This window comes from Bidens hawaiensis, unplaced genomic scaffold (genome assembly GCF_021521415.1).
Source record: "Bidens hawaiensis isolate Kalapana, Puna unplaced genomic scaffold, B.hawaiensis_p1.1 tig00419364_1, whole genome shotgun sequence".
In the NCBI taxonomy this organism is placed as follows: Eukaryota; Viridiplantae; Streptophyta; class Magnoliopsida; order Asterales; family Asteraceae; genus Bidens; species Bidens hawaiensis.
Genome location: NW_027504835.1, coordinates 593931 through 613459, shown reverse-complemented (window position 1 = coordinate 613459; position 19529 = coordinate 593931). Strand labels below are relative to the sequence as shown.

General features: G+C 39.1%; 1 protein-coding gene across 1 annotated transcript; it reads left to right on the top strand.

The window, feature by feature from the left end:
• The first annotated feature begins 17027 nt into the window (after positions 1-17027).
• LOC143608354 (putative purine permease 10) lies at positions 17028-18176 on the top strand. The gene is made up of 2 exons (XM_077083406.1): positions 17028-17553; positions 17681-18176. The coding sequence occupies exons 1-2, from the start codon at positions 17028-17030 to the stop codon at positions 18076-18078; spliced, it is 924 nt and encodes a 307-aa protein (XP_076939521.1). The 3' UTR covers positions 18079-18176.
• Positions 18177-19529: the final 1353 nt, after the last annotated feature.

The following is a 19529-nucleotide window of genomic DNA, read 5'->3' as shown; positions in this document are numbered from 1 at the left end:
AAGGCTCAAAAGGACCGGGACGATTTAATCCAGACCCAGAAGCAAACTCTGCGTTGGAAAATCAAGTGGCTCTTCAGGGTGCTCGGATCCATGATCTTGAAACTGAGCTAAAATTACAGAAGGAGTGGGTCGATCTTAAGGACCAGAGTGCGGCTGAGATTCAAACTGCTTATGACTCTCTCCTTCAAGCTCATGAAAAAGCAACCATGGAATCCAAAGAACTCCAGATGCGAGTAGAACGTGCGGAACAGGACCGGCAGTGGTTCCTTACTCGTGGGGTTGATGCTGTAAGTTATACTTTGACACTTGTTGTCTATTTCTTATTTTTGATAATGAAAACTTATGTTTCTATCCCAACAGGTCGTCCGCCATGTCAAGGGAAGTAAGGAGCTTAATGACAGTTTTGCCAATCTGATGGCTGCTTCCTCTTCACTTGGGCGTGTGGCGGGCTTTCATGAAGGGATGAATTATGCTCAGAGCAATCGTACATTTAAAGATCATCCGCTTCATGGTGTAAATGTCAAACATGATCGTGCTAATCGAGTTAAAGAGCATGATACTCTGACCTTCCCTTTACAAGATATGCTCCCATAATTTGCTTCCGCAGACGACGGTTTGCAACTTTTGAAGAGCTATCTTGGTGAAGAATCTGAGGACGATTCTTCGGAAGATACGTCATTGAAGGCTTCGGAAGACCCATCGGCCTCAAAACCTTAGGATATACTTAAATTTTTTATAACTTGTAATTTTTTCTTTCTCCTTTTGTAATTATTGTTTGGATGATTAATGAGAAAGATCTCCTTGTCTTTTGTGAATAATCTTTTGTTCAAAGAAAATATCTTTTAGGAGATATTTTTGAAATTTACAACATTTTGAAATGTTTAACAGATTAGATAACTATGATGACGTGGTGGAGAGATAAGCTCATTGAGGACAACTGATAAGACGTGTCTGGTGCCTTCTGACAGCCTGTTTTCATTATCTTGAATTTCCCTCCTGACGTGTCAACCATCTGGCGGTCCGCGGTTTCTCTCTCATCTGTCACTTTACGGATCGCATTAATTGTGATGGGTATAAATATAACCCTTGTGATTTCCATTTAATCTTTATCACTTTCAGATTTCTCTCAAACGCTCTAGACTTTCCAACCTTCTCAGAGACTTCTTCTCCTTTTCTGTGATTTCTTCATCTTTCTATTATTCAAATGGCTAAAGAAAAGAAAGGTACCCTTACTATAAACGAGGTTGAAATCTGCCTTAAAGAGGAGGATTATAACGACGTTGCAAATGTGTACGGATTGACGACGAAGTGGGAACCGGAACGTCCTGCTAGTGGTTCTATTGCTACGAGTCCACCTCCGAAGAAAATGGCTGTATATATAGACCATTTTACAATAGGGAACTTCCGGATTCCGGTGACCAAGTTTGTCGCGTCGATCTTGACGAATTATGGGATCCATATCTCCCAGATCCATCCTTTTGGGATGTTGAGGATTCGGCATTTGAGTTCTGTTGCCAATCTCGCAACCTTGAACCGACTGTTGGCATGTTTGCCGTGTTTTATAAGATGAATTTTCGTGATGGGTGGTACAGTTTTGCATCCATCGAGAAGAGAACCATAGGCACGGAGTGGCTCCGTAGCCTTCATGGCTGGAAGCCAAAATTTTTTTGGATCCGAGAAGACGTCATTCCTTTCAAGATGACGAAGCGTAAGGCGGAAGCTCCCATGCCCTTGGTTCTTGCCAGTGCTCACGAGGGTCAGGCGTGGTATAAAACGCTAATCTCCACGCCAACTCCTCTGCGCCCAATTCACGAAGGGGCGATGGTGAGCGCCAAGATGAGCCGTTTGTGGCCATTCCCCAAGTTAGAACCATATTACGAAATGACCAACAAGAGTAAGCTTTCGTGTTATATCTTTTTTTTTACAAACGCCTAATTTCTGACTTGTTTTATTGTTTGTACAGGTGAGGGTTCCGCCTTCAGCACTTTATTGGATCATGAAGGGGGCATGATGGTACGTCGTCCTATTGAACCTAGGGACGACCCCTTTTTGGATCGAACTCGCAACAATTTTTTATTCCCTACTGCATTTCGTTTGGAACCTATGGTTTACAAACCTATGTATGCCAAAGGTAATTGTGGCGGATGATTTTCCCTTGAAGGACAAGGGGGTCGACACGACTGATCATGCCAAGGTGTCGCCCTCTTATAATGTTTACCGTTTCAGGGATCAAGGGGGTATAAGCACGTTCCCTTATGCTTCCCAAACTTCTCCTACTCCTGAAGAGGAAGACCCAACTCTGCATAAACCTAATTGGTCCTTATGTCGGGATTCGACATTCCGTGACGTGGACGTATGTTATGAATTTCTGAGGGAGAGTCTTCCGCACGATGAAAAGGAGAGCGTCGCCTCAGTATCCGCCAGGAATTGCTGAACTCCCACTCTTACTATGTGGCAAATTCTATTTCCACTACCCATGAAATAACCAGAGACTGGCTGGCGATGAATGAGGAATGGGACGAACTGGCGGCCTCTGCTTCCGAAGCCAAAGAAGAAGCCCTTAGGGCTATCAACGAAGCTAGGGAAGCCAACCATGCCCTGGAGGCAGAGAGGGTTGCTTGATCCACTGCTGAGGAAGCGAGGGGTGTTCTCCAGAAACAATTGTACGAACAAGCCAAATTGATTAATGAACAAGCCAAGTTGATGGAGACTCTTCAAGCTGAATCAGCTTCTAAGGACAAACGTCTATTTGACATTAATGCCAAGAACCGTGCGCAGGCCTTGGAATGCGCTGGTCATAAGTTGGAACTTGTCCAAGCCAAAGCGGATCGAAAATGGCTACTGTCGGAAGCCATCCCCAAGGTATATATTTTATTCTTATCATAAATAATCTAAGTGTTGTAGAGTTACTCATGTATGATTGTTTCAACAGGTCATAGCCGATGTTCGGGCTAGTGATGAGCTTGGGAACTGCGTTGCTATTCTTCTGAAAGCTTCTAAACAAGCTGGTCGCCAACTGGGTTTCCAAGAAGGTTACCAGTTTGGCTCAACTTCCAAGCGCCCAGAAGAGTATGTCTTAGCTGGTCAAGACACTGTTGCCATCCTTAAGCAGAAATCAAAGGATTTCGATTCGTTGAAATTTTCTTTGACGGATCAGATAACCGAGCTGGCTGATAAGGAAGACAGCATTCAGCAGTTAAAGACTCTTCTTGAGCTTGATGAAGAGGAAGAAGATGCAGAAGATGTGGGAGGCAAGGATACAGAACACGAAGATGTCGCGCCATAGATAGATCTTTTTCTTTCTTTTTAATTAGGCTTCTCCACCTCTTGTAATCCCTTTTTGTATAAATAAAGAAGGTTTATTATTGTATCCGGCACACTTTGTTTATTTTTATAATATAAGTGTTTTCCGAGGGTCTTCTTTGTGTACGAATAAAGGATTATATAATAGTACAAGTCTCAAATGACTGAAATGAAAATTTTCATAACTGAGGCATAAGCCGATTACAAGAAGCAAAAATACATAAGTTGTAAACATCCAACTAGGCACGTAGGCCAAAAAAGAAAAACAGACTATATGTAACATTTCTTTAGTTGGGCCCCATTCCAAGTTCTAGGGATCTCAGTCCCATCCAACTTTTCTAACTTGTAGGCCCCTTTAGATAAAACTTTCTTGATTTTGTAGGGTCCTTCCCAAGTTGGGGCCAACTTGCCTGGAGGTTCTTATCTGGAGGCCACGTTGTTGCGGAAGACAAATTCTCCCGCATCGAATTCACATCTTTGAACCCGCGAGTTGTAATATCTTTGCAACTGTCGTTTGTAATTATGCTCGCGGATTGATGCTAGTTCTCTCCTTTCCTCGAGGAGGTCAAGGTTCATCCGGAGTTCATGATCATTATCCTCAATCATAAGAACTCTGGCGGATGGGATACCAATCTTGGCGGGAATCATGGCTTCTGTGCCATATGTCAAACTGAAGGGGGTTTCGGAATTACTGGAATTCCTTTGAGTGCGGAAGGCCCATAGTACATGGGGCAACTCAACCACCCATCCCGTTCATTTCGTTCCTAATCTCGTTTTGATTCCTTCTTTAATCGTCCGGTTAGTTCTTTCGACTTGACCGTTCTCTTGCGGGTGAGCTACAGAGGTAAAGATTTGAGAAATGTGTAATTCTTTTAACTATTCTTGTAACCCACTGTCAGCGAATTGTGTCCCGTTGTCACTAACGAGCTCTAGGGGAGGCCGAAACGACATATGATGAATGTAACGATTCCGACGAAACCCGGTATACCCTAACCGGTAGACAATAGTTACGTCATATTTAATGTCGGGTACATGAGTTACCATGGTAATTATACGAGAATACATGGTTCACTGTATTGATCGTACGTGAATATATAATTCATCGTATTGAATATGCGATTAATCGATCGATAGTCATTGAAACCCGAACGAATCGAGGGTTCAATTATAGACGAGATATATGATATTTAGTGATGTTTACGAAGTATTAAAGCTTCGGGATAAGTGAATTAAAGCACAAAAAAAGAATTTCGATTTAATGGTACGTCGGTACATTAAACGAAACCTTTAATACCAAACCGAGCAAGAGATGATCGATCAAGCCGAAAAAGATGCGCAATAATTAATAATATGATGTTTTAAGTCAATAAATGTCATGGTTTAAGTTTTTTTAAAGTTTTTAAATCGGTTTTATATAAATTTCATTTTTAAGCCGAAAAAACGACCGTTTTAGCCTCGCTTTAAGCCGAATTAAACATTTAACCAAAAAACGAACTGAACCAGATTATCCAAAACATTATCCAGATTGCCGAAATCCGAATATGTGGCTAAAAATAGAAGAGGTGGGTCCCACCCCACCCCTCATACTTCCGATCGGACTCCACCAAGTCCCTCATTGCTTCATTTCTTTTTTCTAAACACACATTCAACAATCCATCAATTCTCTCAACAATTTCATCCAAAAATCGAGAGTTCTAGCAAGAAAAACAAGGTAATGATCGAGTTATGCACGTGTTCATCTTCGTTTCTTGAGTTGGTTTGCAAGAAAATGAGGTTTCAATGATGAAAACCAATTCTTGCATGATCAAGTGATGTATACGGGTTATACAAGGGATCTTGGTCCAAGAAAGGAGTTAAACGAAGCAAAAACGAATTTTTACGGTTTAAATCTTTGTTTTTGAATCATAACCGAAACCATGAAAGAAATGGCTTGATCGTGAGTGTAACTTGCTTGGTATTGTGGTATGTTGTTTGTAGGCTCTGTGTTTAGTGGTAGATAAGGCGGAAAGACGAGTTTGTAGCTTGTAGTAGCGGAAAACGAAAGGTATATTCGGTTTATGTTCGGTTTTGGAATTGTGGACAGATTGTTGATATTTTAGAGTTAGGTCATGAAATTTTACAGAGGTGTTAAACACATGAAAATATGAGTTCTGTGAATTTTTGGTAATTTTTGGATAAAGGATGAATATTTGGTGAATTTAATGCTCGGTTTTGGCTAAAAATGGTGAAAAATAGTTAAATATCATGAAAAATTCTGGAAAATTTCAGATAAGCTTTTTATATCATTTATAAGTCACACACAAAATTTGAGGACAGTTGGAGAAGACTAAGTAGACTTTTCGGTTAAACGAGTTCTAGGGTTTTCTAGCTCGGTTTTAGTGAAAAGGGCATGTAAAAGAAGATTTTGGCTCTGGAAAAATTACAGGGGACTATGTGGATGGCAGGGGACATCCAGGAGAAATTTGGGATTTTTCTAAGATCGTTTGGTATTTAAGACATATTTAGAGTTTAAATGGTGTTTAAAAATAGATAAATAAATTTTAAATATAAGAATTAATTCTGGAAATATTTTTATAAAATTCCCCACTGTTAAAAAGTGATTTGTGCAAAATTTCAAGATCCGAGATTAAACGGATAATTATTTGTGCTAATTATCAAACTTTTAAAGTTAAAACGCGTAAACCGGTGAAGTTCGCTTAAGCGAGCTGATTGGTGTATAAAAACCCTAAAAATGAACTATTTTCATATAATTGAGTTAAACAGGTAAAAATAAATCATCCGAACATGATTCGGATGATTTGAGTAATTTTAACCTATTTTAACAGTTTCCGGTACGCCAACGACGGAAACGAGTCCCGCGGCCAATCGGAACGTCTAAAGCGAGCTCTAATTTCACATCTTTAATTAAATTATCAGTCAACCACTACTCTCGGGTCGTGTGTGACCAAACTTATATTTGAAACATAAAAACGGGTAACCGTACTAGGCACGCAAAACGGGGAAAACAAGCTATTAGAAAATTTGACTGTTGAACTCTAAACGACATCACAATTTGAGTCCGGAGAAGTGTTTCTGGGTTAACCTTGCCCCCAGAACGGGTACAGTGCTGGGTTAACAGTGTCCCCAGATGTACCGGTTAACTTGGTTAAAATTATATTAATAATGAGTGTATAGTAACGATCGTAGGGATCATATTACAGATTGGACGTGTTAACTGATAATGATTGTTGTTACCTGCTTGCATGTGCTAAGGTGAGTTTCACGAGCCCCTTTTTCTGAACTGTTTTCGAATATTTTCTCGGGGCGGAAGCATGTTTTTACTGAAATGTTTAAATACATACTGAACGCATGGACTTGCGTGGATTTATATATATTTTATTGTACGGGAATCGTACGGAAATGTACTAAGATGGTAATTGTCTGAGCTGCTAACATTCTAAGGCCCCGGAACACGAGTGATTAACTGAAAGCCGGTAGAGTGTGGATAGTACTATTGGTTTGACAAACCCAACTGGTCCGACATGGATTTGCTGATGTTTCCCAGCCAGTTGCACATGTCTATTTTGTTGTTATTTATTTTGCTATGTAATGTTAGACATAGCGGTTTGGGGCAGTTCCGTGGGCGGGGGATATGCCATGGGGGTTGTGTGTGATAGTCAGAGGTTTCACTTGTGGGCTCAGCATAATTACATCGTAATTCTTGGTTAACATTGCCCCCGGAATGAGTACAGTACTGGGTTAACAGTGTCCCCAGATAATATTATATTTTGATATGGATTTATCATGGTTTACTCAAATTGTGAAACTCACCAACTATTCGTAGTTGACCCGTTTTCTCACATGCTTTTCAGGTACAATTAAGATGAAGTGATTGCTTACGTGCTAAGTGCTTGATGTGTGTAAGATTTGCGTGCAGGATATTAGGATACATTATAACAAATAGAATTGTGTATCGTATTGTATGATGTGTGTATCACCTAGACGGTAATGAAATACAAGATAATGTAATTTGAAGTATATTAATGTATTCAGTTTTCTTTATAAACAATGTGGTTGATATCAGAGGTGTCTGTTGCATCCTGTTTACGTTTCCGCTGCGGTTACGGGGTGTTACAATGAATTCCCACAAGAATTTTTTAACGCTGGCTGCTGTTATAGAAGCAACTGGTTTGGCCTCCACCCATTTTGTAAAGTAATCGACGGCTACTATTAAGAATTTGACTCGTCCAGGGGATTCAGGGAAAGGTCCCATGATATCAATAGCCCATTTTTGGAACGGCCAAGCTGAAATGACTGGAACTAACTCGTTCTTTGGTCGTAACGTGTTAGGGGCATACCGTTGACAAGAATCGCACTTTCTGATTTCATTCACCGCATCCAAGTGCATCCCCGGCCAATAGTATCCGGCATTCATTAATTTCGCCACGACCATGCGCGGGACAACGTGAAGACCACAAATGCCTTCGTGAACTTCTCTGATTAGGTAGTTGCGTCCTCGGCATCTACACATCGTAGTAATGGTCCGAGGAAGGAATGTCGGTATAAAACACCGTTAAGTATCTGATAGTTCAAGGCTTTGTGCTTTATCTTCCGGGCCACTGCCTTTTCTTCCGGAAGTGCTCCGTATGACAAGTATGCTATAATGGGTGTCATCCAGGATTCTACTCCCGTTTGGATCACTAAAACTTGATGCTGCGGAACAGACGGGCGGTCTAAGATTTCGATGCGGATGTCTTTGGCAAAATGTTCAAAGTTTGTTGAAGCCAATTTACTGAGAGCATCCACTGATTTGTTCTCGCTTCTCTTTATATGAATGACTTTGCAAGAAGAGAATTGGAGCATCAGATCTTTCGCCTGTGACACATATGAAGCCATGATATCATTTTTTGCTTCATATGTGCCGTTGATCTGTCCCGCAATTAACATGGAATCTACCCTGGCTTCCAAATGTTTGACCCCAAGCTTTTTGGCTATCCGTAAGCCCGCCAAGAAAGCTTCATATTCTGCCTCGTTGTTGGTACTTTTGAAGTCCAACTTTATGGCATATGTAAATTCATGGCCTTCGGGATTGACTAGCTTGAGGTCTGCGCCACATCCCTCACTGCTTGAAGCTCCGTCCGTAAATAAGGACCAAATATGTCCTGACTCCGGAGGTGCTTGGGGTTGTTGCTCGATCAAACATTCTTTTTCTTTGTGACGCGGGACTTCTGTCACGAAGTCCGCCAACACCCGCCCTTTGATTGCTGGCCTAGGTTTGTATTCTATTACGTGTTCGCCTAGCTCTATGGCCCATTTTGCCAATCGCCCAGACAATTCTTGTTTACTGAGAACGTTTATGAGCTTGTATCCAGTTAAGACATTGATGGGGTGCCCTTGAAAGTACCTGCGGAGGCTTCGGGCAGCATAGACTAGTGCCAAAACAAGTTTTTCTAGCATGGAATATCTTGTTTCTGGGTCTGATAGTGTTCTGCTGACGTAGTAGATCGGTGTTTGAACATTCTTGCGATCTGTCAGAAGGACGGCCCCAATGGCAATGTCTGAAGCTGATAGGTATAGCGTTAAAGGTTCTCCCGCGCGAGGTGCTGTTAACGTGGGAAGTTTCATCAAACATTTTTTAACCTCCAAGAAGGCTTGTTCTGCCTCCGCGGTCCATTTGGAATGTGCTTTCTTAAGTCAATTTCTTAGTGTTGAGATAAAAGGATGAGATTTGGCTGCATGGTTTGCCAAGAAACGATTCAAAGCAACCAATCGACCGTTGAGTGTTTGAACTTCCTTGAGGGAAGAAGGAGAAGGCATACGAGCTATAGCTTGAACTTTATCCGGATTAGCTTTGAAGCCCGCATCTGTAACAATCACTCCAAGAAACTTTCCTTCTTCCATTCCGAATGAGCACTTAGCCGGATTCAATTTCATGTTAATACCTTTTAAAGTTTCGAAAGTCTCTTCAATATCTCTCAACATCTGGTCTTCCTCAACACTTTTAATTACGAGATCATCCATATACGCCTCTAAATTCCGACCAATTTGATCTTTAAACGCTATGTTCATTAATCGTTGATATGTGGCTCCCACATTCTTTAGTCCAAAAGGCATCATTTTGTAGCAAAAGGTGCCTTGATCAGTACGGAATGTTGTTTTGTCTTCATCGCCCGCTGCCATGCGGATCTGATGGTAGCCCTTGTAGGCATCCAGGAAGCATTTGAATTTGAATGGTGCCACAGCATCAACCTTGAGATCTATTTCGGGTAATGGATAACAATCTTTGAGACATGTTTATTTAGATCTTTGAAATCAATACACATCCGCCATGACCCATTGCTTTTGGGAACAATAATTGGATTAACGACCCAGGACTGATAACGAATTGGGCGGATGATTCCAGCTTGTAAGAGGTCCTGGACTTGCTCGTTCATTGCTATTGTTTGTTCTGGACCCATCTTACGTTGTTTTTGAACAATTGGTGTAAACAACGGGTTTACCCTAAATTTGTGTTCCGCAATGTTCCGCCGAACACCGGTCATGTCCGCGGGTTGCCATGCGAAAACATCAATATTCTTTGATAATAACTGTTTCAAGAAGGTCCGTACTATCTCGAAAATAGCAGGTCCTATTGCTACAGTTTGATCAGGAAACTTTTTGTTCAAAACCCATTTCTCTGGTTCAGTCTTCACAGTTTGTTTTGGAATCTTGCTAGGTTTTGAGCTTTCGGTTGCAAAGCAGTGTCGATTAACATGAATTATTGCTATGCCAGTGCAAGTTGGAACTCCTACTGCACCATGACGGATGAGCATTAAAGTCACCAATCGCTTCTCGTCCAAGAATAATGTCATGTTTTGATGTTGCTGGCGAAACCAAAAATTCGACCTCCTCGGTCCTAGAATGAATTCTGTCGCTTAGGGTGACTGGGAATGAAATTACACCTCGCGGATGCATTATTTCCCCTCCGAACCCATATACTGGAGCGTGGATGGGTTTTAATCTTTCTTTGTCTTCTTCGTCAAGTTGTTCAAAACATTGTTCATACATAATGTCCGAAGTACTACCGGTGTCGAAGAAGACATATTGGGAACGATAGTGTCCGAATAAGGCAGTGATGATCAAGGGGTTTTTGTTATTCGGGCCCCCTTGATTCGAGGAAAGATCACTGGCTCATTCTTCCATTCCTCATCATCAGACTCCTTCCTCCTTTTCCTTGTATCGTATCCGCCTTGTATCATATGGACGTTTAAATCTCTTACTTGCTTTTTACTCGGACCCTGGATATCCCATGCAGGAGCTTTACCATTGTTAGGTTTCCCACCTTTTACCAGGTGTCCAAGTTTTCCAGACTTTACAGCCGCTTCAATTTCATTTTTTAATGTTCTGCACTCATTCGTATTATGACCAATTTCATCATGATACGAACAACGTTTTTTCGGGTCAAGGAATGACCTTCTCGTTAGTGGCTGCGGTTTTCTAAAATTCACATTCTCCGTGGTGAGAATTTCGGTGGGAGTCTTTGAAAGAGGAGTCCAATTATTGGGACCTCGGTTCGAGGGTCCCTCTTTGTTTTTGTTGCCTATGAGGGATCGTGCATCAAATGGTTTTGGTGCTTCCGTACTTGGCTGAAGTCTCGACCAGATAGGGCCTTTCGCCTGTCTATTTGGCCTCGGAGTTTGAAACTCGACTTTAAATTTTTGCTTTGAGTTACCACTTCTCAATGTTATCTCAGTGTTCGCATACAACTTTGCTGCAGTCATAAGATCGTCCCACTCTTTTGGCATTCCATCTCTTCCAGTAAGTGTGCGGACTAAATCATCACATCTGACATTTTTGCGGAAGGCACCACGAAGCATGTCTTTGCTAATTCCACCAATGTTCAGGCTCTCGTCATTGAACCTAGTGATAAAATCTTCTATAGACTCGTTATCGCGACGAACAACATCTAAAATTTCTGATTGGTCTCGCGTCACCACGAAGCATGTCTTTGCTAATTCCACCGATGTTCAGGCTCTCGTCATTGAACTTGGTGATAAAATCTTCTATAGACTCGTTATCGCGACGAATGACATCTAAAATTTCTGATTGGTCTCGCGTATTTTTCTTCAGCTGGCTGAAGTGTTGAGAAAATTTTTTCACCAGATCGTCCCAACTAGAAACCTCTCCATCAGGTAACTTTTCAAACCACTCTCTTGCTGCCCCTGTTAGTGTCAATGCAAACATGTGACACCAATAGGGGAGCGTCCAACCACTAACACCTCCTACCGCTCTGAAATTCTGGAGATGATCACTTGGATCAGTCATACCGTTATATTTACCTACTGATGTAGGTATTTTAGCATTGACGGGAAAGGGTGTTGTGGCAATACTTGCTATGAACTTTGATTTTTCGGCGAAAGCCGCGGGGCGATATGGTTTGGTAAAGTCTCGTTCAGCATTGCTATGGTATTCGGTGTGGTAGACTATATCATGCGGACGACTACTTCTCGCCTGTGAGCTCATCCTACTATCCCCGGTATACATACTGTAATCTCCCGGGTGGTAAGATGAATCGTAACTATCAAACTCGTCCAAATAAGATGGTATCCGCATGTCTATGCGAGGACGAGGGCGTAGCCTCGGTAATTCGCCAAACTCTGGCTCCGCCTGTTGGCTGTAACGAATCTGACTTCCTCTCACTATTGGTGGAGGGGAAGGGGATCCCCTAGGGGATTCCTCACAATCCAAAGTGCGAGCGTGAAGTCGTTCGTTACGTTTTCTACGCTCGTATTCAGCCACCAAACTTTGTTGTTGCACGTGGAGCCACTATTCAGGAGTTAATACTCCTCTGGATCTAGAATTACGTTGATGAGATCTCGCCATATCAGAATCGCCTGAATTATTTTCCAGATCCAATTCTGGCCGTTTCCGGCGAGTCTCTTCCGTAATTCGTTTTTTATTACCCAAATTGGAACCTTCCGGTGCCAAGGCACGTCCCATGTTTGTGGGAGTGGGACCAGTTGGTTCTGTAACATTTTCTAGGGTAAAATCCCCAGATGTTACCTCGGTGATTCGTGACCCCGGAGCAGGGACACGTTCGAGAGCACGGCCACTTGGAGTCGTGATACATGCAAAAACACTAAGACCCGGAGGTGCTTCTGTGTTAGTTACACGTGAATCGGGTGCAGGAGTTCCCGTCGGCCCTTCAGGAAGTTTACTCATATCAAACGAACCAAAAAACCAACGGAGAAAAAATTATGCAGTTCTAACACCAAAAACGGATGGCGCCAATGAAGAAACACGGATCCGATCCCCGGGTATGGGTCCTGGATCCAATGCGTCCACAGGGTAAAGTACGATAATTATTACTAAGATATGAGTGTAACTTCCCAAAGTCCAATGACCAGAACCTGCAAAATAGACACCGTGAGTCTCGTTACAGGAAGAACAAGAGGGGGGGTCTTCCTGTAACCACCCTCCGGCGTGAGAATCAGTAACGTTCGTAAATGGAGAAAGTACTGAAGTAAACAGACTAAGTGTAGTCAGAATGCAAGTGAGTGAATGAATACCTCATACCGTTTGACAATGTATTTATAGCCGAAGGGCGTAGGAAGGTGATTGGGCCAGCTGTCCTCTTCTGGAAGATCTTCAATAGCCACCCGGACGCGTGTCCTTTTATGATAGGTTGAGCTATACGTCCCATGTGCATGGGTATAACAACCTGGACACATGTCGCCCAATGATAGGACGGATCGCACACTGGCCATGTGCACGGTTATAACAACCTGGCCAGGTATCCTTTATTCATTGGCAGGTAGGTCAAGTATTCCTCAAGTAACGATCGCGGATATTCTTCTAGATGGTAATTGGTTGGTGACAGCTGTCCCGCTGGCACTTCCTCTCGGTCGTTTGGGCGGACTGATATCCTATCCTGCGAACGACTTTCAAGGGTGCAGAGATGCTTCCGCGCGTGGTATGAGGACGTTCTTCCTTTACCGTGATATGCGGGTGATCCGTATGTCCCGCGGGTGGTCTATTGGAGGTTCCTCTGTGACCCGCGGGTGGTACTTAAGAGTATTTAGGTCTTTTTGGTACCCTACCTCTATAGTTTCGGTTTACCTTTTTAAGTATTCTCAAATCAATACCTAATTATTAAAGTCCTACGGTATGTTGGAGTGCGCCTTATGGAGCTTCCATGCATGTGAACCCAACCCAATTTTTTATTCTTAATGGTAAAAAACGCCATGTGGTCAACAATCATTTGTCTGTTAGTGTTAAAATAACATTAGAGCATCCACAACAACAAACTTTTACGCATCGTCACATAAGCTCTACATCAAATTTCAAATTTTTCACAAAAACTCAATTTTCTTTCACAACAAACTTCCACAAATCTTATTAAATATATTAAACTTATATATGTATATATAATATGTATATGAGTATGTGAGAAATATTGACATTGGGACCCACCCTAGAAGTTTTAATTAAGTTTGCTTATGCAAACTTTGCTCCACAATAGATGAAGTCCTTAACTATCTAATTTGTTTGATGCCACATCATCCAAACCTTAAAGAATGCACCTTGTTGTATGATTGTTTTGTCAGCATGACATGTGGCTGTTAGATCATCCACAACCACAAACTCATATATTGTTGGACACAAATTTGTTAAGGCCATGTTCATGTTTGAAAATTATTCAGACAGTTGTGTTGAACATTTTGCAAATTTGCCTAACTGGAAACCAGGCTATTCTTTGTAGGTTAGGGCGTGACCACATGAACATGTCGCACATAAACAAAACATCACACCAACTCGTCCTGCGGCAACGCGCATATACAATTACTTAGTTTCATGTTAAAACGAACCTATGAGTTTCATGTTAAAACGAACCTACGATGGGCAGATGGGGCAAGAATCAACCAAAAAAAATGGGAGGGGCCTAACGTTGGTGTCTTTGTATGGTGGTGTAAGTTGTGTTGTGTGGTGAGAGTGCATGAGAGACATTTAAAAAAAAAAAATCTTTATTTCCTGGAAGTCACACAAATACGTTTGAGTGTTTAAGATATTTTGTTTCCGACACTAATTAATCATATGACAGAGACATGGATAGAGTGTGGAATTTAGGACTGGAAAGATATAGGTCCAACAAAGTACAAACCAAGACTTTTTTGGATTGGTTTCTTTTTCAGCAGATGGTAGTTTACTCTTTGTATTTATATCAAAAAGTTAATAGCCGAAATGGAGAGATTAAAAGCTAAATATTGATTGAAATTAGAATGAAACTAAAACGACCGTAAAAGAATAAATTATAATACGTTGAAATTTGAAAAATCAAATATCTCGAATTTTATATAATTAATTTGCAGTAAAAATAAATCAAATCAGTAAATGCGTTATTTAATAATTTTGTTGATAAATATATAATGATGTTCCAAAAAAGTTGTGGGGTGCAGTTTACACCATGGTCTTGATGGTCAAGTGAATTTTGATTTGATATCACCTTTGTTTAAAAGTGAGTAAGATAAGAAGATAAAGTGAATACGAAATTTCATATAAAAGGCATGTAGTTGAGATGCTTAGTAAGATCTACTTGTCATTTTGGTCTTATTATATAAAAAGAGAATTAATTATATTTGAAATACCTTTTTCTATAATTAAAATCAGAAAACCTAAAGTAAATTTTATAGATGATAGATTAGTGAAAAGTGTAAGCGAACTGATCGTCTAATGAACTGGTCATCACTCATTCAACAGTTAGTTGGTTCATGTTTGTTTTCTAAAATCCAAATGGACGTGAATATAAGTATTTGTTCATTTAATCAAATGATCGAACAAACAAGCACATATCGCATTTGTTCATTTGTGTAATTGTGAACGATCGTTTATGTTCGTCATTCAAGTTTGTTTATGTTTGAGTATATTAGCTATGAGTAAGGATGTCCACTTTCGCTTTAAAACTAGGGGTGTTCATCGGATCGGATAATGGATTATTCGGGTTATTCGGTTCGGGTTATTCGGATTTGGGAATTTTTGGACCCTATCCGAAATCCGATCCGATCCGAATTAGGAATATTCCTATCCGATCCGAATCTATCCGAATTCAGTTCGGATCGGATTCAGATAATATCCGAAATTATCCGAATAATCCGAAATAAGCCTAAAAGATTTTCCTATTTTTTTGTTCATAACATTTAATAGTTTAGAATCACAATAAACATACAAACCGGAAAATACGAATTACTCTTAACACAAATTTAAAGTTTAAACTTCAAATAATAGTCTAATTAATATACCAAACCGGAAAATATTACTAAAAACATGTTTTTTATTCGGATTAAACGAATATCCGAATAATCCGAACAATCCGAATTTTTTAAAATTCCATATCCGAATCCAATCCGAATCTGAATTAGTTCTTCGGATATTCAGATTGATCCGATCCTAATAAGAATTCGGATCGGTTTATTTGGGTTTCGGTTCGAATTTCGGTTTTATTCGGATTTCGGATTTCTTGAACACCCTAATTTAAAACTGTGATAGCATCCAAAATGATCATCATTTTGGTTTCTCGGTTGGATTTTCTTAACTTGCGATCCGACGACCTTAAAATTTTAATCGTATTACAGGTATGGTTTGTGGAGCCAGTTGTATAAAATAATACCAAACCGTCACACTGTGTTATATTTTGTGATATGTTGTATCTTTTTTTATTTATCATTGTGCATTTTTCTCGACATTGTGTCTTTGTTGTTTTTTTTCTTTTTTTCTTTTGAACGAGAAAGATGTTGAAAACATTTTAGTTTTTTTTTTATTTTACTTTTTAGTTTCTGATTTATATTTTGAGGTATGATTTTTTTTTCTTGAACTTTTTTGAAAGATTTTTTTTTTCTTAGGCCACAAATTTTTCTCACACTTCTCGTTTTTATCTTTATTTGTATTTTAATATTTTCTTTAAAATATATACGTGTATTTTAAAGCTAAAAGAATATAATTTAAGATTAATGTAGAATTAATGTAGAAATTAATGAAATATTTTTTTTTTATTAATTTTATATAAAAGAGAAACAACCAAAGTTTGTTTTCCATAAATACACATAGTGCTGATAAACATTGCAAATAAGTGAATAACACGCATACAAACACACAATTCATCATCTTCTTTCTATCCCTCTCATCTCCCAAGCCAAATGAAGGAAGATCAAGAACAGGCTATAGTTGCCAATGGTAACTTCTTCATTCTTGCAAACACTCATGCAAATTTACTTGTGTAATAAAAGTTGTACTAGTGTTTGTAGAAATAAGTAGAGTATCCATGATATTAGCATATACTTTTACATCAGTTTATGTTAAATCGAACTATTAAAAAAAATTTAGAACAACAAAATCAAATAGTTTGTAAACAATAGATTATCCATGATCATAGTAAACATACTTAATTTTTAAATCAGTTTAGATCTTGGCTTTTATGTCGGGTATATATAATAAGGTATTAATAAGAATTCCTTGAATGCTAACATAAAGCTATGCTTCACTTGATTCTGTCAAGGTGAGGAATCTTGATTATATGCTAAGTATTACAGTTTTGCAATATTAGCATAATCAAGATTCCTCACCTTTTATATTATGCATCAAGCCATCAAGACATGTACAACATCTTGGTTGGTACATTGCCATGGGTATGGTGATTTTAACACAAATTCTTTTTTGATGTAGATAGGTTAGCTGAAATCCGGTCCTCGAGGGCTGTACGGTTCAAGTGGTGGATGCAAATAGCATTATTCGTCGCGTTTGTACTTTCAGGCGAATCAAGTGCGACAATGTTAGCAAGACTTTACTTTAACAAAAGAGGAAATAGTAAATGGATGGCTACCCTTGTTCAAACTACTGGATTCCCACTCATGTTTCCTTTAATCTTGTTCTATTTACCTTCTAAAACACCCTCAACGGCGCAACAAGAAATTACAAGAAAACCTTCTTGGATCATCCTTTGGATGATCTATATGTTTCTTGGTGTATTCTTGGCTGCAGACTGCATGTTATACACTTATGGGTTAAATTTCCTACCCGTTTCAACGTACTCACTGATCTGCGTGAGTGAGCTCGTGTTTAATGCGTTCTTTTCGTACTTCTTAAATGGGCAGAAGTTCACTCCGTTAATTGCCAATTCGCTAGTTCTTCTTAGCTTTTCATCTTCATTACTTGTGTTCCAGAGTGACTCTGAACAAACCGCAAAAACCTCGAGAAGCAAGTACATCATCGGGTTTATATGCACGGTTGGTGCTTCTGCAGGTATACTGGTGTCTTCATGGTCCATTTTTTATGGTTTCAATTATTATTGGTCAAAATGTGAGCCAAATAGTTACTAATTAAGACCCTAAGTAGATTTGACCTTTAAAGTTAAAGTTTGACTTTGCAGGGCATGCATTAATACTTTCTACAACTCAACTTGCCTTCGAGAAAATTTTGAAATCACAAAGCTACAAAGGTGTATTTGATTTCATTGTGTACCAAAACTTGATAGCAAGTGCTGCAATTGTGGTTGGACTATTTGCAAGTGGTGAATGGATGGCTATAAGCGGAGAAATGGAAACTTATGAGTCTGGAAAAGTGTCATACATAATGACCTTGGTATGGACCGCAATTTCGTGGCAGGTTTTCACCATCGGTTGCATAGGTTTGATCTTTGATGTTTCATCCTTGTTTTCCGATGTGATTGGTACTTTAGGGATCCCAATTACGCCGGTTTTGGCAGTAGTGTTTTTCCATGAAAAGATGAATGGAGTGAAGGTTATTGCAATGTTATTGGCCATATAGGGAATCGCCTCGTATATCTATCAGCAATATCTCGATGACTTGAAGGAAAAAGCGAGGGAAGAATTGTAAATCAGCAGATTGATCTTACATAAATATGAATTGGTAGACGTATGGTTATAGTGTCAACTATGTAACTCAAACGCGATCCATTTATGTATGTCTTAAAGACATGAATCTTAACATATAAGACTTAAAACCATGTACCCCCGAATTACATGTGTAACCAGCTTATCTAATTGTGTACATTAAACGGGCTAGCGGGCCGTGAACAAGTTAAAGTGGCTGAAAACATGTTCATGGGTTGACATAAGATTGTAAACAGTCAAAAACGATTGCAAATAGGTTTATAGGTTGAACTTATAATTCCAACAAAATACTCATTTTACTTAAGTCCCAAAAAAATTTCCGCCTTCGGCCCAAAACTTTTTTTGATTTCTCGGAGCCGGCCCTGCTTATAAGTTTTAAATTTGTTTACTTTCTTAATAATTCTAAATAAGACCGGTTGACTCGTTTAGTTTAGCACAACCCATGCATACACTGATTAATAAATGGTTAGTGTCGCTATGAGCATGTAACATAATATGTTTAAAAGAGTAAAAATGATTTTGGAAGCTACATTAACAAACTAATAGCAATACTATACTCATCTTCTTAAGAGAATAGAATTAGAAATTATGATTTTATTGTATTACAAATTCTTTTAAAAAATGAGTAAAATTCTAAAATTTTCCTTAAGGTTTGGTCACATCTTCAAGTTTCATCCAAAATGTTTGTTCTTTGCATGTGAACACTTATGGATTTACAAATCTTGTCATTTTCTATCCATTTCATTAACACCATTTATTTTTTAATGTTAAATAAGTACAATGACATGCCATCGATTGTGCATATTTATCATGAACATTTACCCCTGTTTTATGGTATTCTTTGGAAGCATTATCCTTGCAATATTACTTAAATTGTCCATATTCGATATGAAGCATTCTGTATTTTTTGTATCTATACATATATTAAATATTACAGTTCATATAGAGGTATTATTTTTCGAGCATTTAATTAAAGAAACAAACGTCTAAAATTATCAAACAACTTTAGTTCTAACCATATGAATATAAGGCATATAGTATTTGTCAATCCATCTAGTTTAATCATAAAAAATCACATGACATAAATTAAATAATCGATAACTAATAACTAGTTTTAATAATATAAAAAAATATCTCATTTGCAAAATGGTTTTGTAACGGAAATTCTGATTCATATAAATAAATATTGCCATCCCATAATATGAGTGTTTAGCCACGTACCAAAATTCTAAGGCCTTAAAATCATGATTCATTTTAACAAAGCACAAGAGTTCTCTAGATATTTATATCTAGTGTAACTTCCACGCGTCAAAACTTTTAACATTTGTTTATTTGGCTGACTTTCATAAAGGCTATATATACACA

What these genes read in the sequence shown, in the direction of transcription:
- LOC143608354 (XM_077083406.1), top strand. Translation starts at nt 17,028, where the DNA reads ATGCAAATAGCATTATTCGTCGCGTTTGTACTTTCAGGCGAATCAAGT. An exon ending in CACGGTTGGTGCTTCTGCAG is followed by an intron (nt 17,554 to 17,680) that starts GTATACTGGTGT and finishes TTGACTTTGCAG; the next exon opens with GGCATGCATTAATACTTTCT.